The 26,478-nt window shown below is 37.6% G+C and overlaps 1 protein-coding gene across 27 annotated transcripts in view; it reads left to right on the top strand.

Moving 5' to 3' along the window:
- The window catches only part of CAMK2D (calcium/calmodulin dependent protein kinase II delta), a 319,504-nt gene extending 310,336 nt beyond the window's left edge, over window positions 1-9,168 (top strand). For 14 of the 27 annotated variants that reach the window (XM_024928504.4, XM_008955412.5, XM_055111774.2 and 11 more), the window contains 4 exons: window positions 1,350-1,444; window positions 4,032-4,260; window positions 5,769-5,864; window positions 7,071-9,168. In XM_024928504.4, coding sequence (XP_024784272.1) covers window positions 1,350-1,444; window positions 4,032-4,260; window positions 5,769-5,835 — 391 coding nt within the window. In that variant the 3' untranslated portion in view covers window positions 5,836-5,864; window positions 7,071-9,168. The remainder of the gene's footprint in view (window positions 1-1,349; window positions 1,445-4,031; window positions 4,261-5,768; window positions 5,865-7,070) is intronic. The other 13 variants (XM_063603579.1, XM_057302147.2, XM_057302150.2 and 10 more) reach the window with 1 other exon arrangement.
- Window positions 9,169-26,478: the final 17,310 nt, after the last annotated feature.

Genomic DNA, 26,478 nt, shown 5'->3' with positions numbered 1-26,478 from the left:
ACAGTGACCCTGCTTTCCATATCAAGCAACCAGTCATCATTCCCCAAGCATACTCTGCATTTTCACAGCAGCAGACCATTGCACTTGCTGTCCTCCCCCTGCCCACCACCTCCCACACACCTGGAAAACTCTTACTCATTCTTCAAAGCCCAGCTCAAATTTTCTTCCTCTCTTAAACCTTTCCTGTTCACTGTCTATTAGTAATCTGTTTTTTGAGCACTTCACATTTTCATCTATTCTAGTATTGATTATTGTATAATTGCTTGTTTTGAAGAATATCTGCCACATAGTAAGTGTTCAGCAATTCTTTACTGAATAAATAAATTTCTCCAAAGAAAGCTCATTGGTTTTTTCCAAATATTTAAAATTGTGCACCCCTTTATTGAATCATATTTCTAGGATTAAGAAAGAAAACCAATATGAGCATTTGAACCTTCTGTTGATTTCATTTTAAAAATAAAATAAACTTAAACACAATAATAAGATGTAAGTCTTGTGGACATTGCCAGGAAGTGTAGGGTGTGATACTTTCTTTCAAGTCAATTGTAATATACATGTTTGACATGAATGTAGGATATGTGGTCCATCAAAAATTATTCCAAGGCCAAGCATGGTGGATCACCCCTGTAATCCCATACTTTGGGAGGTCAGGTGGGAGGATCACTTATGCCTAGAGTCCGAGACGAGCCTGGGCAACATAAGGAAACCCCATCTCTACTAGAAATAAAAATTTAAAAATTAACCCAGCATGGTACTGTACGCCAATACTCCCAGCTACTAGGGAGGCTAAGCCGGGAGGATTGCTTGAGTCTGGAAGGTTGAGGCTGCAGTGAGCCATGATTGCACCACTACACTCCAGCCTGGGCAATGGAGCAAGACCCTGTCTCAAAAATAATAATAATAATTATTATTATTATTGCAGAAGTATTTAATTTCAGAATCAAAGATAGTTTTATAGGATTTGGAGAGTGTCTTACACTTGGACAATAGGACTTGGAGAGCATTTTTAAAAAATAGTAAACCTCAATCAAGAGTTAGAAAAACTGGAAAATTCACCTTAAAAATAAAAAAGTAGAAATTATAAAAAGGGGCCTCCTAAAATATTGTATATTATCATCTGCTTGAACTGGATAAATTAGTTTGTTCCTATCAGAGTTCTCTGCAAAATGTCTTTTTAAGAGTCTGCTCCTCAACCCACCTTGCCAAAGTTTATGATAGAACTTTTGTATGTAAGTGTTTTTAGAGGCTCTTTCCTTCAGTGACTGGTAAATCAGAATGTTTACACATGAAACAACAAAACACATTAAAGCACCTATTAATTGGTTGTTTTCATTATTTTTCTTTTACAGAAAAATCTGTGACCCAGGCCTTACTGCTTTTGAACCTGAAGCTTTGGGTAATTTAGTGGAAGGGATGGATTTTCACCGATTCTACTTTGAAAATGGTACATTTATTCCTAATTTAATAACATGCCCTTTTTAAACCTCTCTGAATTTTCCCAAATTTGCAGATTATTTTGCTCTTTTCTACAATGAGAGTTTTTACCTTCATCCAGCATTTGAAACCATACAATGGTTTTGTATTCAAAATTGAAAAAAAAATATGTCAGGCTTGGCTTACAGTTTTGGTGTGTTTTAAAAAATATCTTTGTAAAAAAATTAATGTTGACTGGGCACTGTGGCTCGTGCCTGTAATCCCAGCGCTTTGGGGGCCGAGGCGGGTGGATCACTTGAGGTCAGGAGTTTGAGACCAGCCTGCCCAACATGGTAAAGGCTCATCTCTACTAAAAATACAAAATTAGCTGGGCATGGTGGCGCACACCTGTAATCCCAGCTACTTGGGAGGCTGAGGTATGAGAATTGCTTGAACCCGTGAGGTGGAAGTTGCAGTGAGCCAAGATCGCAAGCCTGGGCAACAAGAGTGAAACTCTATCTCAAAAAAAAAAAAAAAAAAAAAAAAGTAATGTTGATTGAATACACTTCAAGCAAGTTGCAGTTAATGTATAATATAAGCTATAAAGCAGTTACAAAAAATGTTATTTCACATTTTCATAAAACTATATATAAAAAAATTAGGCAGGCACGCCGGCTCATGCCAGTAATCCCAACACTTTAGGAAGCTGAGGTGGCAGGATAGCGATAGTTTAAGGCCAGAAATTCAAGACCAGTATGAGCAACATAGTGAGACCCCATCTCTACAAAGAATATAAAAATTAACCAGGCATGATGACAAGCACCTATAGTCCCAGCTACTTGGGAAGCTGAGATGGGAGATCACTTTGAGCCCAGGAGATTGAGGCTGCAGTGAGCTATAATCATGCCACTGGACTCCTGCCTGGGTGACAGAACGAGACCCTGTCTCAAATTTTAAAAATAAGAAAAAGAAAAAATAGGAGGAAAAAATTTTTAAAAACCACACCATGCCAAAATATTTAACATAGAAGAGTGCTTTCAAGCATATGTGATGCTTATTTTCAAAGTAAAATGAAAATGAAGGTGAGTAATCAGATAAATCTTTCAATTCAAATTTTAAGACTTGTGGTAGTTTCAGAGGAAACAGCCACTTTTCAAAGAAGGTGACAAAAGAAGTTCATCCTGCAGAAATCCTTCAGGTCATCAAGAAAAATGTAAACCAGGAATTCCCTTTATCCTTCTCTTTTTCCTTACACCTAATGACATTAGACATTATGCTGTGTTTGCATCTTGCATTAAGGGAATTTACTATTTTTGCAGAGATCTTATTGAATTAAAAAAGAAATGTATTACAGGAATGATTAGGATAATCACATCACTTTCAGTAATTATAAGCTTTGATAAGAATGTCTGCCTTGGCATGGATTTTTGAATTAAGATGTGTTGGATGAGTTACTTTTTCTTATATGCATTAGACATTTACAAACAAATAAACAAAAAGAACTATTTGATAAATTCTCTTTAACAAAATTTCAGTAAATGTTATCATATTCCCTATATTCCAGTGTTCTGATAGCATCTCATGTTTCCTCCAACTAACTCTCTATCGACACCATCTGATCCCTAATGAAAGAATTAACTCATTAATATTTTAACCTATTTCAGTATAACACTATATATCATGTTCCATAAATATAATTCCTTCATAATGGGGTATTTAGGTGACTATAATATTTTATATAATTTGAATAGATGTTTTCTGAGAATGGAAAGCATGTTTGGATAACAGCTAAAAACAATTCAACCTTTTCTAGTGATCTAAGAAAGAAACAGCATCAATAAGTGATGTGCACTAAATCCTCCTCGTATCTCTTGGTGACTGAATAATTAGAATTGGTAACTACTGTCAAAACCAGAGGCTGGAACATAGTGAGGGCTACTCAGTCAAGGGAAAGAGCTAGAAGACCAGAATCAGGCTATGTGCCAACACCACATTTTGAATGTTTATCAGATGATCACAGTGGACTATCATGGAATGGACTCTAGTATGTGGAGGAGTCAGAGGATGAGATGAGAAACAAGTTCATAGGCTTGTTCAAAGGCTACCACCAGCCTTATTTTGAAGACAGTGATGTCTATACCTGAAACTTGATATATTTCCCTTCTCCCACGTACTTCACCAACTAACAAAAACCACCACCACCACAAGATCCCTGGTCAGCTGTCCCAGCAGTTCATTCCTGGAAAAGACAGGGGCACTGCTTGGCACACCTGGGCCAGGCCTTCTTCACTTCTATTCATATTGTGATTTCTGTTTCTAACCACTTTCCATTGTAAATAAATATATCTCTCCAGCTTTTTCACCCAATCAAAATTTCCAGAGAGCATATAAATGCCTGTAAAGGAAACCAGATAAAATAAAGACTGTATCCACTTTGGTTCTTTTTTTGCTTTGTACAGTGCCCAGTACCCGATTAGTACAAATAGTAGATTAATTAACTAATTAATTAGTGAGTGAATAAATGTCATTTCATTCATTGGTCCTAACTGAAGTTATTACTGGTTTTAGTTTCCTTTGCATAGAAACTAAATTTTGCTTTTCATGTTTTTCTCTTTCAGCTTTGTCCAAAAGCAATAAACCAATCCACACTATTATTCTAAACCCTCATGTACATCTGGTAGGGGATGATGCCGCCTGCATAGCATATATTAGGCTCACACAGTACATGGATGGCAGTGGAATGCCAAAGACAATGCAGTCAGAAGAGACTCGTGTGTGGCACCGCCGGGATGGAAAGTGGCAGAATGTTCATTTTCATCGCTCGGGGTCACCGACAGTACCCATCAAGTAAATATTTCCAGGCTGTCAGCTTCTTTGTTAATACACCCATGGTCAGCTCCTTCTACTTATTCCACTGTTAATAGCATGGTATATGTTATTTAACGCTAGTAGTTGGTTACACTGATGAAAATAAATGCCTTCACGGGAAAGGTTTATGATTCTCTGGAAAGATCAATCAGATCAGCCATTTGTGGGTTGAAACTTGCTATAGAGCAGTATATGATAGGTTTAGACAGGACGAGAGACTACCTGATCAAAATCTCACAGGGTTAAATCTAGAGGATTTGTATAATAAGGCAAAATATTTGTGACTTCATTTTCTCAATTGACAGAAGAAGGGGATATCAGAGGAAAGCATAGGGAGGAGTTTCTAAAATGGCCAATATATTATCAGGAGTTTCATTTCATAGATGATCCCCTAAAGCTCAGTTAGAGAGACAGCATTTAAAAGGCCATTGTCAGGTAGTGCAATGTCATTCTCACCTCACCACTCTACCTCAGATATCATTTGCTTTTCCAGTCAGCGATTAGGCACATATTTATTGTGAGTCACCTAGGTGCTTAATCTATGCCAGATTCAACACAAAGTACAAGATATTGCTTTCAAGAAACATGTATTCTCATTTAGCCAATCATTGATTCTAAAGAAAAAAATGGTATAATAAAGTTTATCATCAACTTCAGAATACAATAGAATTAATGAACAGTGTAGTAAACTGTTTATAACAGTTTGGAAGTACACTTTGTATATAAGATAGAATTTTGGACAAAATCTTAAATGATGAGTAGAATTTAGAGACATAGACTGAAAAAGCAAAGGAGGATAGTCCAAGCTAAATGAGCATCATGAAGAAAAGTACAATATCAGGGTTTAGTTTAATATGATAGAACATTATTGGTAAGGAAGGCCGGTTACAACTAAAGAGGAATAATTGAAAATAGGCTTATTGGTAAAGTGGAGTGAGATGAAAACAAGAAGAGTTTAAACTCAGTGTAGAAGTTTGGTCCACTGTTGATCTCTTTCCAAATTCTCTCACCAGGATCACCTGTTAATATTTGAGATTTGGAATGGGGGTTCATACAAACAGCCATTCAACTCACTCCAGAGAATCCATCATGATTTCTTAGTTTGATAGCATACCACAGTGGTTTTCAGAGGCCTTCGTATAGCCTTAATAATTATATATCACTGTTAGATTTGTAAAAAGTGGGTCAACAGGGACAAAAATCAAACCAAACCAAACAATAGGCTGAAATTTATTCCCAAAACCATAGCTATGTAATTAAGAGAAAAACACAAGAGGAATATGAAGATAATGAAGACACCCGTTTTTGTGTGTTTTTCACCCCAAAGAGGTACAGCACAAATCGCCAGTTAATATAGAAGGGGTTACATTCATACAGTACCAGGGGTTTAGGTTTTTTTGCAGTTCCCTGAAGTGTTTATGGGATGAAGCCTATTCAAGAAAACTTCATTTTATGCCAGGTGGCTTAAATGGGGCTTCTTTTAATAGGCCACCCTGTATTCCAAATGGGAAAGAAAACTTCTCAGGAGGCACCTCTTTGTGGCAAAACATCTAAGGCCTGAAAACCATTCACATATGGGTCTTGTAAGTAACATCCTGCTCCGTGATACTTTGTGACTGGAGCTGAATGAAAAGCTGCATGGCTGTTTTCCTTCCTTTTGAGGATATTTTTTCTTGCATAATATTCAATGAAAAACGCACAAGGTCTTTGAAAATTCATAGCAATTTTGCATGAGCTTTTGAATCTAACATTCAGCCCTATTTGGTAGCATAATCCTTATTTTAAAGGTAATAAACACTGAAAAGAATTTTTTCCAACATGTGGATTGTGTCATGTTAGAATCCTGAAGTTTTCACATCAAAAGTAAATTATGTCTGGGTCAGTTCAGATAACTCTCAATTATCCGGACTTAATTTATATTAAGCTTTAGAATCCTTTGGTGTCTTAACCATTCTTTCAAGAGGTTGCAGTTCTGTAAGCAGCTGGCTATGGCGAATGTGTAAATCAATTTGCTGTGCCTGACTGAGTATAATGGTACTTGACCATGAGGACAGGCCACAGGAGGAAGTCAAGCTGAAATTTAAAACTCACAAAATGGGTAATTCCAGAGGATAATTGAAAGTTGACTGTAATTAACTTCATGCTTTTGTTGTTGTTTTTAATTAATTGTTTCTTAGACTTGGGTTACAAGCATTCAGATATGTATGGTGCTGTTGTGAATATTTGCCTCATTCAGAGAACTAAACCTTATCAGAGCTTTTAACAAATAGTGCTCCCAGCTGTTGCTTTCAGCAAAGGAGATCTCCAATTAAAGAGAGTAATCATGTTCTCTCTCCTTTTGAGACTATATGCCTTGTTAAATTGACTTCTAGGTTTGATTTCCCAAGGAATCTAACAATAATAACAGAAGCTAAGGATGAACTTGAATTTTAAGTCTATTTCAACAAAAGGATTATATTCATTTACTAATTTGTCCAGTAAACAGGAATGCTTAAGATGTATACTTAGATTTAATAATGTGACTGAAGACTGTGTCTCTGTCTCTTTATTTTTAGCTTAGCTTTGTGTGAAAAAATAATACTGATCTTCTAATTTAATACTCTCTTTGTGTAACATTGTATGTTTCTTCTTGTAATGATCACAAGCAAACATCTCTTATACATAGTGTTTTCAATCTATTTGTTAGCCAAGTTATAAAACTGTAGCCTAGTCAAATCTATGGCAAAGCAATTTGATGATATTTTGTAAAACAATATAATTTATTTCTTCCTCCCCCTTTCTCCTTTCAGCTAAATTTCAACAGTGCCACTTCTGCATTCTCTGTTCTCAAGGCACCTGGATGGTGACCCTGGGCCGTCCTCTCCTCCTCTTCATGCATGTTTCTGAGTGCATGAAGTTGTGAAGGTCCTACATGTAATGCATATGTGATGCATCATCTTATCATATATTCCTTCCTATACATTGTTTACACTTCAACTACGGGGATGTTCCACGCAAACTTAAATTACTGTTGGCAAAACAATAGGGGGAGATTAGACAAAAAAAAAATCCACAATATTCCAAGTACAACTCTTCATCAAGTTTCTCTGTTAATGCCAAGATTTAACAGACTTAAGAACTATTGTTCTCTGAATGACAGTTGTAAGAGAAATGTAAATTTTTTAGAACTCTTTGCTGTTAATCTGTTTTGGCTTGTTTTTTGTTTTTTTTTTTTTTTAAGGTAAAAAAAAATACACCTTCAGTTTCCTGGTGTGATCCTGGTTAAAATGGATGATTTTTCATTGAAAGTTTTGCTGATTAACAATTAAAGTGGGTTGATATGTGGGCAGAATCACTTATGAAAGTAGAAGCAAGAATCAGTTGGTTTGCTACCACATAAAGCCATGCTGTTTTTGGTCAAACTGTGTAAACTGGAAAAATTCACATCATTTCTGAGTTTAATCACTTTAGGATATGTTCACATTGTTTTGGTGAATTTGCTGAATTGAATTGTTTTTCTTTCTCAAATCTGTGATCTCTTTTCTTTATCCTGTTTCTTTGTTCCTTTCGTTTGCTTTCTTATTTTTCTTTTGTTCCATTCTTTTCTTACTTTTTTCCCTTTTCCTTTTTTGGGGAGGCCGGCTAGTAGTGTGTGAGAAAAGAATAAAAGTGAAATTTGCATAATGAAGGTAAAAGGGAAATAAAAGTCTTTTGAAGGTAGCTATACTAGCACTTTTGATCATCTTCAGGGCCCACAAAAATGTTGTCGAGATTTTAAAGGTTTATAATTCTGCTTAAGCTCTAGTTTGGACTTAGGTATCCTAACTATGTTGGAGGTATTTGCATTGTTTAAAGTTAGGATAAAAGCAAGTTCCTCCTGTGACTGCAACGTCTTACTGATTGGGACAGTTGCCAGGAGGATACCAACTTGATAGCAGAGGGGGTTTTATGCAAACGCACTCACCTCCGCCTTGGGGAATGAAAGGGTCACTTCTGCATCATCACTAGCTAGTTTTCTAGTGTTAGAGAGGCTTACAAATGTTTGCCATTCTCATAAGTGTTTTGAACTTGATCTTTGTGACTTGTGCTTTTTTAGCTTCTCTCTTGAATCAGAGTATCATTGTCTTCCTCCAAGGAGTTAGAATTTCCCAGTTTAAAACAAAAAGGGAAATGTCCTAGGTTTTCTTTGTGCTTCTCATTTTTCCTTTGTTGATTCAATTCCTGTGATTTTTGTTCTCTTCCCTGAAGTGCTTTACAGTGCATGGAATCTCCGTCATTGTTATTTTAACGATAGTAATTCACAGTCCTCAGAAGCCTATTTTTAAAGCAGAAGCAAAAAAGAAAAACAAAACAACAAAAACAACCCTTCCTCTTTTCTCTCATCTCACCTCTCTGTGTTGATTACTAATCATCTTAGATATTATTGCTAGTGGATGTATGGTAGATGGGTTGAAGCTTTTCTGATAATTATTACACAATTTAAAACAACATATATATTTAAAATAAATATATACAGTAAATATATTGAGCCATGTTAACCTGCCAATGAGATCTGTGAAAAAATAATGGCCTCATTTTTCCCTTTTTAATTTCTTTTACCCTTTTGTGAAGCAGCTATACGTGGCATACATGTATTTAAAGAAAAAAAAATAGATGTAGAGTGTTTTTTTTACACTTTTAACTAAGCATGTGGTGTTGAAGTATTACTGTAGATCAAGTTTGTCTTCCGCACTAAGATGTGAGGAAATTGTGATTTGTTCTCTCCACCACAAAAGAATTACACATTTATTATCTTCTATCATTTTGAAACACTGCAGTTTACCATGGGACACTGTATATATTTCTTGCCATAATGGTAAAGGACTGATTGATATATTTAAGAGTTAATAAATTTGTGATTTCTGCTGACAGTGCGTCCATCTTTATTTCTTCAGAAGAGGTACTGTATGTATGCCTGCATGGTGCTGGCCAGTGTCAAGGGCAGTGTGTCCTACTCTGGTCTCATTTAGTACATAACAATTTGCACTTGGTGAGAATGGCAAGTTAATTGTTCTCTGTGAGCAAAACAATGGTCTCTTCTGGGAAAATGTTGCTGAGAACAATATAGTTAACAACTAAGACTCCTAAAAGCTTCTCTAAACTGTACCCTCCAATCCAGCCTTCACATGGCTGCTTTTTTTTTTTTTTTTAATACGAACCTGTCCTTGTAACACTTTGATGTTATCATTTCTGGGATACAGGCAAGCACCCCAGCTCCTGCTACTCCCCAGCTTGAACTTGAGCATACATGGATGCTCAGCTTCTTTTGATTTGCTAAAAACATCACACTTGCTCACATGCCTGTTTATGCTGTTCATGTTGTTTATGTTTCTTACCTAGAATAAATAGTCTCTTCCCCTACTTCTTTTCCCGACTTCTTACTTTTTCTTAAGATTCAGTGTACAGCATCATGCTCCACAGCAAACCTTCCTAGGCCCTATTCTGGGCTTGCCTTCCCTCTCAAAACCTACATAATAGATTGTATTTACCTCTCCTGTCAACCACATTGTTTTGAAAATATATTTCTATTTGTGTCTCCTCTACTGCAGTATAATGTCTCCATGGGCAAGAACTGTGTATTCATCATTGCATTCCTAAACCCAAACCAAGGCCAGGAATGGAGATATCATTGATAAATAGTTGTTGAATTGAGGCCAAGCCCTTTTGATAACAGAAGCCTCAAGGGGTACCCAGATAGTCCTTGTTTTAATGATGGGTTCTCTCACCACTGTCTTGATGCTCTGAGCAAGTTACCTCTTCCCTCTGACCCTCAGTTTCCATATTTGTAAAATGAGAATAAACATACCAACTTAATAAAGATGTTGTGAGGATTAATGGGTACAGAGTGACTAGAATGATATTTGATAGAAATTAAATGGTAGCAGTATAACTATTCTGATCACTGACATTAATATTCCTATTGCTATTATTCTTTACTCAGGAGGGTATACAACTCTTGTTTTGCTGTTGGGCTGCCCTCTTTATGTAGGTTTACTGTTAATGCTGAGGATATACTCGGACTCAAATGTCTCAGCAGAAGGCTGAGAGACACCAAATGAAGTGGTCATCTAGCTGAATGTAGGAAAAATGAAATGTAGTAGCAAATCAGTATATTCTAAGGAAATTTTCAAGGAATATTAATCTTCACCCAAATTTTGAATTTTTATGTAAAAAATTATAATTTAAGGGTAAACATAGATGACACTGCTTTCGAGTGATTTCATTGAATAAAATTCTACTGACTTCTATGAACCTTTCATGGCTCTGTGGTCTTTTTATCAGATTTTTTAAAGGTGAGAATGTACAAAAAGATTACAATGAAGATCAGCATACTAGACCATGTGTCCATGAACTGAACAACAGCTGTCATAAACCACCCTAACCTGAGAAAGCAGCAGGAAGCATTTACAGCATTCCTGCTTTTCTCTCAGACAAAACCAATTCTCAGAAGAGAGCTAGAATGTTCTCCTGCAGACTGGAGTAGGAAAAGTTGATAACAGATTAAGCAGTAATTGTACTCCAGAAGGATTTGCATTTAGGCTTTTGCTGCTTTACAACAGAAAAAAAAAATTCTTGTTTGTCTGTAAAAAGTGTTTTTATGTTTTTTTAAATGTCACCAACATTTAAAAATTGGATATGTCATGTAAAAGTCAAGATTTCTGGCTTAATTAATTTGAAAAAGTGTAAGGTCTGCCCCACTGGTTCTGTGTTCACTACAGCAGCAGTCAGAGAAGCTGCTGCCTGTTTCAGAAGGGAGCAGGCACTCCCCTATCCCCGCCAGGCACACACATACTTCACATCTGCCCCATGAGTTTGCTGCTGGCTCCTGTGGACACTGAAGACTTTGATCTCTTTCTTTTTTTCTTTTTTCTTTTTTCTTTTTTTCTTTTTTTTTTTTTTGACAGTCTCACTCTGTCACCAGGCTGGAGTGCAGTGGCACGAACTTGGCTCAGTGCAGCCTCATCCCGGGTTCAAGCCTCATGCCTCAGCCTCCTGAGTAGCTGGGATTACAGGTGCATGCCACCACACCCAGCTAATTTTTGTATTTTTATTAGAGATAGGGCTTTGCCATGTTGGCCAGGCTGGTCTCGAACTCCTGAGCTCAAGTGATCCACCTGCTTGACCTCCCAAGTGCTGGGATTACAGGCGTGAGCCATTGCGCCCAGCCAGCTTTGACCCCTTTCTTAAAGCCAAAGGGCACCTCTGTTGGCACCTCAGGCCCCAGTGAACAGGTATGGGCATTGGTTTGTAGAGGGATTGTTCTCAGCATCCCTAAAACCATGCTACTTAGGCAGCTGTCTTCTGCTGGGCCCCTGCTACTAAAATGCTTGTCATTATTTTTACTTCGTTTTAAGAAAATCAAGGTCTACAAAAAAAAAAAAAGCACAAAGTGTTTCTATGGTACTATTTAATTTCTTAAAGGAAGATCTGCAGCTATTTTACAGTAAAATGAGTTTATTTTGTCCTAGTTTCAAAGTCTTCAATGGCCAAGAACTGTTGGGTAATTTTTATTGCTGAGTCTCTAGGCAGGACCAGGACAAATTGTGAAATACTTATACAAATTATAGTAACTTTCTATCTATAACCAGATGTTTAGAAACTGCTTTGGGATATAATGGTTTGCACTATGACCTGACTCAATTGCTAGCACATAATGTAGTCTGGGCTTAATCTAAGTTAGCTCTTTACAAGGCTAGTAGAACCTAACTCACTTGCTCCTTGGACTTTCTCACACTCTTGGAAACTCACAACCATGGATACATCCTCTTATCTGCTTGGGCCATGCTCATAATCCTAAGGCTGAATGTAGCTGGAAAAACGTGCACCTATGCTGACAGGTCTTGTTATATATTCATGGCCATTGACCTGCCTCAAGTAAGACCCAGAGGCTGCCCAAAAATCATATGTCCCTAATCCATTCTCTCTTCCAGTCTTCTGTCAACTATTTCAGACTTCATTTACTTTTCCCACCTCCAACATTTCTTCCCCTATTCTCACTCAGGTGAGGACCTTGCTGCTTATTTCACTGCAAGAAATGAAGTAATCTCTGCATCTCTGTGTATGCACCCTGCTATCTCTTTTATTACTGTTTGTAAATAGGTCATGCACCTAACAAAGGCCACCACCTCTGCTCACAAGTATTGCTCTAGCAACTCTCTTCACCTTGCCTTGTCATTATAAATAATTTCCTCCATACTAGTTGTATCCACCAGTGCCCCATTTCTTTATAGCCAGATTCCTTGAGAGCCTTGCCTAAACTGCTGTCTGAAATTTCTCTCCTCCCATTCTCTCTTAAACCCACTCCAGTTACCTTTACCACTCCACAAAAGAGTTCTCTAAGTCACCAATGACTACCATGTTGTTAAATCAAGGATCCATTTTCTGTCCTCATTTTTACTTCATCTCTCAGCAGCATTTGACAGAGTTGTTCATTGTCTCAATCTTTAAACATTCTTCTTTTGTCATTCAAACAATACATTTGCCTGATTTTCCTCCCAGCTTTATAGATGCTCCTTCCCAGTCTCTGACTGGTCCTTTTTCATCAACCTGACTTTTACATTTGGAAGACTTTTTGTTTTCATTATTTTTTTTTTCTGTCTGTTTTTGAGACAAGGTCTTGCTGTGTTGCTTAGGCTAGCCTTGAACTGGGCTCCAGTGGCCTTTCTACCTCAGCTTCCTGAGTGGCTGGGACTATAGCACATGCCACCATGCCCAGCTTGACTTTTAAATTTGGAACTCATCTTCATTCTCTCCCAGGGTAATTGCATCTAATCTCAATGGCTTCAAATTATATTAATGATTCTTAAACATATCTCTCCAGCTTAGATCACTCCCCTAAACTCCAAACATATATATTCAGCTGCCTATTGGAAATCTACATTATACATCTACTAGGCATGCCAAATTAACATGTCATAAACTGAACACCTGATAGTCTGTACCAAAACCCTTTCTTATAACTCTTTCCATATCTCAAGGATGGATAACTCAATTCTTCCACTGATCAGACCAGAAATCTTGGTATCATTCTTAATTCCTCTCTTTCTATTTGAAATTCCTTCAAAACATAATCAGAATGTGACCACTTCTCACAATACCGTCTGCCGCCTCTCTTGAATCAAATCATCATCCTGTTATCTATATTACTGAAATAACCTCCTAACAGTTTCTTGGCTTCTGCTCTTTGTCTATTCTCAATGCAGCAGCCAGAATAAACTTGTTAAAATATGTCAAAGCATGTCACTTCTCTGCTAAAAATCATCTGATAGTTTCTGCTTTCACTCAAAGAGACAAAGTGAGTTCTGCCTGATGCTCTTCTCCCCATGACTTTCTCCCCTTCCTCTTCTGTGAATGTGCCAGCGATGCTCCCGTCTCGTGACCTTTACACTTGCTGTTTACTGTGCTAGAAATACTCTTCCTCAGAAGGGCAAGAGGCAAAAGGCTGGCTCTTTCACTTTCTTATTTCGTTACAAAATAAAGTCACCTTCTTGGTCAAGCCTTCACTGATAATCCTAAGATTTCAAACTCCCTCCCCCACCGGCAGTTTATATCTTCCTTCCCTGATTTTCTTCTGCTTGGCACTTAACTATTTAACATACTGCTTTCCTCATTTTATTCATGTTATTTATCAGTTGTCTCCTCTCCTAAATTACACACACAGCAAGAGCAGGGATTTTTATCTCTTTTGTTCACTGATGTATTCCCAACTCCCAGAAGTATCTGGAATATAGTAGGTGCTTAATAAATATTTGTGGCTGAATAAATAAATGAATTGCTCTCTAGCTTTACAGTTGAAAAACCTGAGGCTCCCAGCACATATATGACTTGCTTCAGAGTAATTCCAAGAGCTGTATATTGCTTACATCGTAATCAACTGAAAAAGAAAAGAACAACTCTACTGTAGCTAAATAACCTTTAGCCATCATTGCACACACTTAGAATTTCTTAAGCCATAAGGAACAGAAACTAGATTCCAAACACCCTAAATAATAAGGAAAATACATTACTTCAACAAGAGAGAGATGAGTCAGCTCTGGCTGTTTATTTCAGTAACTTCAACATAAAAAAAGGACCCAGGTTCTTTCCATTTTTTAGCTCTGCCCTTGCAAGAGAGGAAACTCTATCCTCCAGGTTAAGCGACCTTGAGGTCCCAGAATGCATGACTTGGTTCCTTGTGTCACATCCAGACAGGACAACACCCACTGGAAGAGGAACGCTTGCTCAAGTCTTCTCCACACCTCCCCAACCCATCCTCAGCAAGGAAACATTTCCTAGCAGCCCAATTGGCCCAGAACTGGATCACAGGCCACACACTATTGGGCTTAGACTGATAAGAACCTAACCCTCAGCTAAGTATGAGCTACTGTTTTTTAGACCATGGGTGTTCAGGGGAGGGTGGACACTTAGAGACTGGATTGCGTTGCTTTTTTCAAGAAAGAGTTTGGGAACTCATTGGAATCAAGAAAAGTCAGAACAAATTATGTTTGTATTGTCCCCTTTAAGGTTGTTATTCTATGGATATAATGACAGTTGTGAAAAAATAAAATATGAAGAAAGAAATTGTTATTTCTTCAAACTCTAAACTTCATCCGCTGTTGCATTCAATGTTGCTGTAGCTTCCTGATGTGCCCAGCCAGTGCTGGATAGTTTTTCATCACATAATGATTTGGGACTAGGAAACTAAACGTCTCACTCAGTTTAAAGTTCTTGTAGGAATTCCAGTTGGGAGAAGGGTACGTTAAGCCAGAAGTGCTCTGTATCACCTTTAGATGATACTATCTTCTCCCTGCCCTAACTTCAATGAAAAATTTTTTAAAAACAATGAAAAGACTGCTTAGCACCTGAAACCGCATTTAGTGATCAATTTTCTTCAGTTCTACTTTTCTGTTTTATTACTTTAAATAAGCAAAATAGGAAAGTGAGCGCGTGGGGCGACTAGCAACCAAGTAAACATCAATGATCTTATTCACAATCCACCCACTTGATTCTGCCTGGCAAAGTGAACAAAAGAACAAGCAGCTAGTTCACCCACAGAACCTGTTCCTCCAGGGTCTGAAGAAACAATTGCTGTTGTGTGGGAAGAAGGATTTAGCTAAGTAATTTGTGATTAGGTGGTGTTATGTGTACAATGCTTCTTTTTGTCAATATCATTGCTCATCATAGGTGACTCAGAGACATTCTACTGAAGATGGAGTTGGTTAGTCACCACAGCCTTATAAAAGCATTAATTTTCAGAATTTCCCTTCCTCTCCTATTTGCTCTTTTAATCTTGTCATGAGTACCCTTTTGCCCCCAAGCAAAAGAAGTAGATGCTTTGTTGTTCACACCATGAGAAAAGAACTCCCTCTAAGGCATAGGGCTAAGAGGACTAATTTTAAAAATGACAATCAAGTTTACATTCCTGCATTTCCCTCTTTCAGTTCATAAGAAAATTACTCGGCCCATTTTACTAAAAGATGGAAAACTCAATGTATACACACGTGTATATGTAGGTACATATGAGGAGATATGGAAAAAGAGACACTTTAGAATGGCGAAGAGTCATTTGGCTAGCAAGTAGAGATGAAAAACAAAATTAAACAAAACTTCCTTGCAGGCAGAAGATAAGAACTAAAGGAAACATTGATTAAGGAGCCACTATGTTACAGGCACTGTGATAAAGAAAATGTTCCCAGAAGGAGAGAGCCCCTTTCCCGGAAGATTTCACTTTGGGATCATATCTAGTTTCTAACTTGGCTCCACTGCCTTCTGAGAGATTCATGCTTTAGCCAACAAAACTCCTTCTTGAAACTTATCCAAGTAAACATGCTCTACTTTTGGAACAAGTCACACTTAGCCATGGGAGATTTCACCATCTGATTTATTACTCATTCCCCAAGAGCCATTCTCAGGGTTGAGACATCGAGGCTGGAGAAGCATCTTGGGCCTTGCTCAATGTGATCCGTTCGCTGATGCTATAATGCCACTTGGCAGGAAAGTGTGAAAAGGAAATGAGGGAAAAAGGGGGTGAGAGTTTCGAAGCTCCAGGTCTCAGCAACATGAAACTTCAAGTATATTTCTCTTTTGGGTTAATCCCATCATTGTGTTCCTCATCCACAAAAAAACTTTGCTGGCTGTCCCATGATCATGAATGTCCTCTCTCATTTTTAGTGTATTTGGTTTCTTTTCTACTTTCCCTTCAAGCTTACCAGAAAAACTATGGAGCACTATATACTTTTAATGATGATTTTATAAGAGAGATTTTGAAATGCTGAGTATCTTTTGTTCATATCATTCTTTATCTGCATACAGAAAAGGGGGTATCCTGTTCTCCCAATTACATAAACACAACAAATACAAGATCATACTATACATTCCTTTTTGTAACTTGCTTTTTCACTTACCAACATATAATAAACAAATTTTATTTCAGAAAATATGCTTCTGTTATGGCTAGTGGCTTCACTGGAATCTGTTTATCTAAATGATACACAATTTATTTAATCACCTATTGTTGAACATGTACATTTTCTTATTTTATGCTACCAACAATAAGCCAATTAAGTAATTCTTGTAGCCAATTTTTTGCACAGACACTTATTTCCTTAGGGAAATTGCCAGAGGCAAAAATACTGAGTCATCCATTCCATTTTAACTTACAAAAACAGTTATGATTTATAGTGCAGAAATTACCAGAAAGATAAAATTACATACCCAAGCTAACTTAGTGGCGAAATTTTATCACAAATCCAGGTTTCTTCATTTCATGTCCAGCGTCCTTTGCACTGTCCAGTCATCTGCAGCTTTTTTAAGCCAGCATGCTTGGCTCTGGCAACAAGTGCAAGGTACCACACAGGAGAGAGATTCCAGAACAATATTGCTATTCATAGCTTTAGTTCTGAGATGCTGTCCTCAACTTGTTCTTTATACCTGATTACATGCTTCTCCAGATCTTCCTATACATGGGCCTTGCTATTGAGGCTGTTGTTTTAGTTTTGTTGTTGTTTCTTCATTTTGACCTTTAAAAGCGACACACTTATTTCTTACGTATCTTTTAGGTTCGAAAGTCCTGATAGAGCTACTCAGCCTAAATTATCGGTTTCAGAACTACTGTATAGATCAGAGAGAATGACACAAGAATGCAAAAGGATCCATTTTTCTTTATAACCCCACCTTAGCTGTTATTTTTGTTATACGGGTACTAGCAGAAGAAAAAAGAAAGAAAGAAAGAAAGAAGGAAGGAAGGAAGGAAGGAAGGAAGGAAGGAAGGAAGGAAGGAAGGAAGGAAGGAAGGAGAGAGAGAGAGAAAGAAAGAAAGAAAAGGAAATGCCTCATTTTCAGAAGCCCAGATAAATGGATAGCTTATAGATGCTATCCAGTCTAACAGCTAATTTTGTAAGTGAGAAATCCCAAGAAATGGAATAGCCATTGTCCATTTAAAAACTGGAATGGAAACAGGATGAATTTATGAAACCTAGAGCAGTGTTTCTCAATTTCGTCCCAGGACCACTTTACACTCCTAAATGTAATTCATAACCTCATAAAGCTTCTCTCTGTGTAGGTTATATTTATTGATATTTGCCATTTAAAAAAATGAAAACTAAAAAAGTTTTCAAACACAAAAATATTCAAGCACATTGTCCATTAGCTCTCAGAGGAATGATGTCACAACACTTTTTTTTTTTTTAAAGACAGGGTCTCACTCTGTGGCCCAGGCTGGAATGCAGTGGCTCAATCATGGCTTTCTGCAACCTTGACCTCCTTGAGCTCAAGTGATCCTCTCACCTCAACCTCCTAAGTAGCTGGGACTACAGGCATGCACCACCACCACACCCAGCTAATTTTTATATCTTTTGTAGAGATGGGGTTTTGCCATATTGCCCAGGCTGGTCTTAAACTCCTGGATTCAAGCGATACACCCACCTTGACCTCTCAAAGTGCTGGGATTACAGGTGTGAGCCACCGTGTCCAGCCTTGCCACACATTATAGAGCCTCTGGAAAACACTGTACACTCGTGAAGGAATAAGAATGAAACAGGAAGTTAAGGTTTTAGTATTATAATGAAAATAGTTTTAACCTCTTGCAATCCTTGAAAATGTCTCAGGGACCCCGGGATGTTCTTGAGTCACACTTTAAGAATGTCTGTGGGCCAGGCATGGTGGCTTACCCATGTAATCCCAGCACTTTGGGAAGCCGAGATGGGCGGATCACTTGAGGTCAGGAGTTCAAGACCAGCCTGGCCAACAGGGTGAAACCCCATGTCTACGAAAAAAAAAAAAAATAGCTGGGTGTGGTGGTGGGCACCCGTAATCCCAGCTACTCGGGAAGCTGAGGCAGAGAATCACTTGAACCCGGGAGGTGGAGGTTGCAGTGAGCTGAGACCACACCACTGCACTCCAGGCCTGGCAACAGAGAAACTCCGTCTCAAAAAAAAAAAAAAGAAAAAAAAAAGAGCTTCTGTACTAGATAAAATAAGAAAGAGGTACAGAGTAACTAATCAGAAATGTAACCATGTACCTAAATTCTTAACAATCAGGGGACAGACCATTTGGAATCCATCCTCCTCCAATACATTTCTGATGATGGACTATAAACAGTGATTTGGGTGTTAAACAGATAATTAAATTTAGAATAAGAACAAAGGACAAGTAGATATTGATGAACAGAAAAAGATGAAAAATAGATTTGGACAGAAACAGAGAGGGAAAAACAGTCGCCAAACATAGCAATTGACAATATGACTATAGCATTTGGAGGACAGGGGAGAGGTGGGGAAGAAATCAAGCATCCCAAATTATATAAATTGGCCAAGATGGAGTACGAGGGGCTGGATTTATTCTCCTCCCTGAAACAACTTCAAAAAAGACAAAATCTATAAAACAATGGTTTTCAGACATTGGCTATCAGGCACCACAGGACAGTGAATCCCTCAGAGATAGGAAGAACCAAGGTGAGCCCGGCAATTGCCCTAGCATACAGGCCAGAGGATTTCCAGCCTACAGCACAAGGCGGGTAAAATCCAGGCATTACTCAGCCAAGTACCCAAGTTGAAGAGATAGAGGTGGGAGAACAGGGAGGTCAAAGCGGCTACAATTCATAGGACAATGTGCCAGAGAGAAGAGAACTGCATGGAGAATGCTGTGGAGATATGCAGAGGATTCTCCTTTAGCCTTCAGCTGAGTACTGATTAGCGAGGCTAGGGAAAAATACACCTGAAATAATTAACTGGCGAGATCCCTGGGGCTCACACAAGCCCAGGAATAGTTTGTGCTCTCACCAGCCAGAGAAAAAAATCCTTGTCATTCACTGGGCGTGGGATGCAGTACTCAAAAATGTATTGTCCCTGTAGTGGGAGAATATTAGCCCTAGACTAAAGGCTTCTCCGATCCCACTTGATATTAAAAACAAGTCTCAAAAAAGATCAGACTGTTTGCAAGTGGCTTAATGGAGCCCCCAGAAAAAAAATTTAAGAATAATTTACAGGAGTATAAAGCGCCCAGCAACAAATAAGGTAAAATTTACTATGGCGGGCATCCAATAAAAAAATCATCAGGTGTGAATCATGACAGGAGAAAAATCAATAAAAGAAACAGATCGGGAGAGGACACAAATGACAGAATTAGCAGGCAAAGACATCAAAATAGGTATTACAATCATATTTCATATATTGAAGAAGGTAGAGAAAAAATTGAGCATATCAAATATAAATATTCAAGAATATATGTGTGTGTGTGTCTAAAGAAATACTTTTTATAATTTTTGGATTCAATTTTCTAAGATTTTTTTGAGAATTTTTACATCTATGGTCTTGAGAAATATTGGTGTATAGTTTTCCTTTCTTAAAGTGTCTTTATCTGGTTTTGGTGTTAAGGTAATGCTGGCCTCACAGAATGTGTGTACCCTGCTTCTATTTTCTGGGATAAATTGTGGAGAATTTGTATTATTTCTTTTTTAAATGTTTGGTAGAATTCTTCAGGGAAACCACAGTCCTGGTGCTTTCTTTCTTTCTTTCTTTTTTTTTTTTTTTGAGGTAATTAATTATTGATTCAATTTATGTAATAGATATAGGCCTATTCAGGTTCTCTACTTCTCCTTGTGTGAGTTTTGGTGGTTTGTGTCTTTTAAGTAATTGGTCCATTTTCTCTAAGTTATCAAAGTTGCCTGCATAGAGCTGTTCATAGTTTTCCTTTATTATACTTTCAATATCCATATGATCAGTAGGGAGGATCTCTCTTACATTTATGATATGTGTAATTTGTCTTTTTTTTCTTGGTGACAGTAACTTCAAATCTCTGAATTGATTTGTATTTGCTTCTATCTAATAAATCATTAGAAAGTTATTTCTATCATCAAAAAGTTATTTTATTTTAAAAATAATCCTCCTTGGAGTATACATTGGAATGACTTTCTCCAGATGAAATTCACAGTTCCTCAGACACTAGTTTGCTCCAGGGTAAAGCACATCCACCAACAATGGATTCTGAACTCATTTTTTTCTAAACTACAACAGGTTAAAATTGCGCTTGAGTGAGTACTGTTTGTTAGTAAAATGGCCAGGGCACATTTTTTGAGGCTGTGTCCTGTGAGGTCATTTGTTGGCAGTCTTACTTTCTGTCAGATAAAATTGTGGTATAAGGAATGCTCCCATACCATGTATCAAGAAGTTTGCAACTGTCCATAAAAACAAACCAAAAGTTACCGGTCTACAAGTTTAGACAATTCAGTACTCCACACACATTGCCGTGACTCTATTCTCAGTGCCTTGGTCTTCTGCAATTCATCATAACAACATGCAAAGAAAATGTAATGTCAGCCGGGCACAGTGGCTCACGCCTGTAATCCCAGCACTTTGGGAGGCTGAGGCAGGTGGATCACCTGAGACCAGGAGTTCGAGACAAACCTGGCCCATATGGTGAAACCCAGTCTCTACTAAAAACACAAAAATTAGCCAGGCGTGGTGATGTGCACCTGTAATTCCAGCTGCTTGAGAGGCTGAGACAGGAGAATCACTTGAACCCAGGTGGCAGAGGTTGCAGTGAGCCAAGATCACACCATGCACTCCAGCCTGGGCAACATAGTGAGACTGTTTCAAAAAAAAAAAACAAAAAAAAAAAGGGAAAGAAAATGTAATGTCTTCCAATAGAAAAACACTCTGTGCCACTGCCTGATTCCCTTCAGATTTCTCTAGATGCCAGTAAATAATGATTTTATTATGAGTGGGGGTGTTAATTGTTTCCAGAAGTAGTGAAATCTATTTAAACTTAATTGTCCAAATAAAAATGAAATGAATAATTAGGAGATGTGACTTATACTCTGTTAAACTTCACAGAGGACAGGGCATGTAAAATATAAAATCACATCATTTTGAGGTTAATTTTAGGACAGTGCCACTAAATTAACACCAGTATTTTGATCTATTCCTAAAACACAGATATTAAAGTTTTGAGCAAATCTGAAATCAGAGCGATTAAATGATACTTTTGATATCACTCATTCTGTAGTCCTAGGCAAATTTCCCAATTCTCTCTAACCTCAGTTGTATCTGGAATGGGAGTAATAAAAGTCGGTTGTTATAGAATAAGATAATGGATACAATGCATTTTAATTGAGTGCCTGGTACAAGTGCCTAATAAATATTAATGATGATGATAATGCTGCTGACAATGATAATGATCATGATAATGATGATTAGCGGAACACGTTCAGAGGAAAGCAGGAAGCACATTGCCTACCTTACTTTAATGGTGACTTTAAAAAAGCTTTATTGAAGTCTGCTTCCCATACTATAAAATTCACCCATTTAAAGTGTGCATTTCCATGGTTTGAGTATATTTACAGGGTTGTGCATCACTACTAACTTTAGAGTATTTTCATCATCCCCAGAAGAAACCCCTTAATTTAATAGCAATCACTTCCCACTCCAACCCCACCCCAGTCCTAAGCAAGCAACCACCACTAATCTATTTTCTTTCTCTATAGACTTGCTATTTATATAAATAGAATCATACAATATGTGGTCTTCTGTAGCTGGCTTCTTTCATTTAGCATTATGCTTTCAAGGTTCACCCATGTTGTAGCATCAATCAATATTTCATTTATTTTTATTGCCAAATATTTTTCCATTGTATGGATACATATTTTATGTATTCACTCATCTGTTAATGGACATTTGGGTTGTTCCCACTTTCTGGATATTATATGTAATGCTGCTTTAAACATTCATTTGCAAGTTTTTGTGTGGACATATGAGTGGACTATTTTTAAAAGGAAATTTTAAAAGCTCCTTTGATAAAGAAGAAGCACTGCCCAAATCTCCTTCAAACAAAGTCTTGCTCTCAGCTTGTGGTGAGTGTGATATTCAAAAACCTACAGCTGTCAGCTTCTTCAAAGTCAGCCTCAGCTACAGAGAATCAAGGCCATGCCCTTTCTAGGGCAGCCCGCATAGCATGACGGACCAGAGAAGTCTAAAGACCGGCTATTTCAAGTTGTTGTGGGACGCTCTGAAGGCCCATACTCCGTTGAGAGCTTCCCATTGGGTTAGCCAAGGTTTGTTGCCACTCCACTGCAGTTCACCTTCTTCCTATATCAAGTTCTGTTTCATCCCCTTTTCTTCACATGTGTGGATCCTAATGAACATTTTGTGCCCCTAATTTATTCTTGCCTTCCTGGTAATCCAATTTGGAAGACTCCTGGATGAGGATGATATTGGGGAAGGATTAACCACTTGATAACGCTGATCATGAGTCCTTATCTGTAATCCTTTGATTCTGGGATTGCTTTAAAAACCATAAAACTGAGACATCCAGAATGGTGGCATTTTATGGCCCTTGGTGGAAAGTGATACGAGAGACTTCAGAGAAGCACGTTTTCACACATCTTAATCACAGTATGACAAATATGATCCTGGGTTGGTAAAAAAGAACCTGGGAAACTCAAAGGATAAATATGAGAATTGATTGCTACTCATTTACTACCCTATGGAACAATCTTTGACAACGTAGGAATTCAATACTACTTGACTCTCCAAATCTTTGAATCCAGGTTTTAACCAATCCATACTATCCCAATGAGATATTTACCAAGCGAGAAAAATATAAAGATGATCTAAACTTGTCTCACATTCTTTGTCCTATGTTACTTGGGGCTTATACAGTTCAATTTTTGAATAAGTAAAATGAAGATTTTAAATAATTATTAATCTAGTATCTCATGAACGAGAAGGAATTTCTTGCCTTCATCTTTACACAGATGGAATACTAAATAAACTCAACATCCACAATTTAATCTGAACAATTGTTCTCTGAAGCCCTTATTTAAGGTAAAATTAGAGAAAGAGTGTGAGAGAGAGAGAGAAAGAGAGAGAGAGAGACACTGCTGAGCTGAGCTAGAGAGAGAGACCTGTCTGGATTTCCTAGGTAGGGTAGATGTCCCAGAAAAATCAGAAAAAGACTAGTAAGTAGTCCTTAGCATGGACCATGGGCAACAGCTGTTAGTAGATCTTATGCACCACAGATTTTTTTTAGAACAATCTTATAACTTCCACAAGTATTTTGCCATCAATCTTGCCGTGTTAGTGTGCCCTTTATTACTGACTACTGCCGTGCTCTGTTCTGTGGAAAATCAAGCATCCATCCAACCCAAGCAAAATCAGAGTGTTTTAGGAAATGTGAATTCAATTGATCAGCACATTTCAGACTAAACATGGCCACTGCCTCTTTATTTCCTGCACTTGTTTAGTTTACAATTCACATTTGGGTATTTTCTCTTCAATAACCCCATTTCGTTAGAGGTCTCTGGAGTCCCTGAATCTGTGTTGTTTACTTTATTGGATTGCTTCCAGGCTGTGTCTGAGAAATCATGACTGCTTTTGCTCAGAGCAACTGAGGACTCGCTTGCTGTAATTCATCTACAGTATGCCTTTGACCTCAGGACACCCCAAGCTGCTCTCCAGCTTCACTTGTAGCCGTGTATTTCAGCTTCAGTGTTTTCTTCTGTTTTGCTGTCTTATTACCAAATTGATCTACATTGTAATGTTTTAAATAACAAGATATGTTCACTCTGCTTTCTAAAGATACTCTTAGCTTTTTGTAACTCTTATTAACAAGTTATGAGCCTTTCCACTGAAGAACCATGCAGCTGTCATCTTGCTCCATTTCAAAGATGCTCTCTTTGGAACCAGAATCTTGAGCAAGAGTCTTCATATAAGAATATTGGCAGTCGCTGTATTAAAAATTGTGAAATTTTAGAGTGTCACCTTTACAAAAAAAAAAAAATGGTGCTTCGTTAGTTATTTGTGCTGAAGTCTGCCTGTATGGTTAGGGGGGAAAGAGAGAAAAAAAATTCTAATTTGAATGCTGTATTTTCTGTGCAGTGATATATGTGTGTGTGTGTGTGTGTGTGTGTGTGTGTGTGTGTGTGTGTGTGTGTGTGTGTGTGTGTCTGTTAACCCTGGGAAAATTTGATCATGAATCCTTACTTTCACAGTTAAATTTGACTTGAACAGTTGCATTTTCTTTTTCTGGTCCATCTCAATCTCTTTTATGTTCTTTCTCTTAATAAAACATGGTTTCAAAAGCCACGTGGTTGTTTCCAGAATGTTTTCAACTGCCTAATTGGCTCGTCTCCATGCAAAACTGTTCACTAGGGTTTCTCTTTCCTGTCTACTCAACTTCTGTTTCAGCAGCAGGAAGACATTCTCCCCTCTGCCTCCAATTATCTTCTGAAAAGGCCACATTCTACCAGGAACTCTTCATCATAACAACGTTGTTTGTTCTACAAGACTAAATGGAATACTGCTTTGGTTTTCTATGCACTGTATATACTTATAATCTTTTCTTCTAACAACCGGATAGTTTTGGCTCTTTGAAGAACATGCACATTTAAGGGTTAATGTATTTTTCTATAGCTATTTTTTGTTTTGTTTTGTTGTTTTGCTAAAAAGCTCGCCTTCTCCACTTCCAAAGCAAAGTTAGGCTTTGGAATTGCTTGCTGGAATTCTCACTGCTTGGCTGCATCATTTTATTCATTTGGTTAAATGTTTTTTGTTAGCAGACGGAAGAGCTACACCACATTAATGAGGCCAAAAGCAATGACTCATCGGCGTCTGGAAGTGCTGATTTTACCCTCATGGGATTGAGAGTAGAAACCTTTTTAATCAAGACGATCCGCCCTGCTGCCATGGTGATAGGAAGCAAGTTTTCACAGGTAGTTAGAATTGGATGACACTTCAGCATTTCTCAGGGGAGAAAGATACCACTACCAGCAACTCCTCTCTGATCCCAAATGCTTTCAGGAACGAATTTCTCGCCCTAATGATGGTTCTTAATTAGGAGTCACAGTATTAGGTCACTCATGTCTGAAAAACTGTTGTTTCACCCTTACACTTCTTAAACTTTGCTCTAATAAAGATTATAATGATGTTACCTACTGGACACTATCATTTGGAAAAAATGACTTAAAAAGTTGCTTTTTGAACAAAGAGCATCTTCAAGCCCAAATCTAGAAAAGGTTATTAACAGTGACAACTTTTTAAAAATTCATATTTTTCTTATATCAGAAGTAATTCGTATTAAGTATAGAGCATTTGGAAAATTCAAAAAAGCATAAATAGTAAGATAGAAATTATCAGTAGCCACAATAGTCACAAATTTTTATTAATGAAGACTTAATGGATATTTTTCCTTGTTTCTTCTATTTATATAGATGCTTTTCTGTTATTACAAAAAATAACTTGGTTACACAAATATGTCTTTGTATTGCTTTTTCAATTAATGTATAAAATGTCACTCTATGAATTCATATTATACATTTTATATTTTATGATATCCCCATGTATTAGCTAGGATACTGCTATCTGCTATTCTAAATATGCTTCCAACTCTCAGTGACTTAACCCAACAGAAGTTTGTTTCTTTCACATGTAGCAAACCAATGTGAGCCCGTCTGGTCTGCAGGCAACATTCCATGTATGGATTCAAGGATCTACCTTCTTCCTTTTTTTTTTTTTTTTTTTTTGCCTTCCAGATGGAGAAAGAGAAAATGGAAAATGCACACCTATTTTACAGATTCTAGGTCTGAAAGTGGCCCACATCATCTCCACTCAAATCACATTCACATTGTTGGGAACTATCACAAGGCTCCACCTGGTCACACAGGAAGCTGAAAAACGTAGTCTCTAGATGGGCAGCTGATTCTCAGCA

The sequence above is a fragment of the Pan paniscus genome, chromosome 3, assembly GCF_029289425.2.
Source record: "Pan paniscus chromosome 3, NHGRI_mPanPan1-v2.0_pri, whole genome shotgun sequence".
Classification (NCBI taxonomy): domain Eukaryota; kingdom Metazoa; phylum Chordata; class Mammalia; order Primates; family Hominidae; genus Pan; species Pan paniscus.
This window is presented reverse-complemented; position numbering and strand designations above follow the sequence as displayed.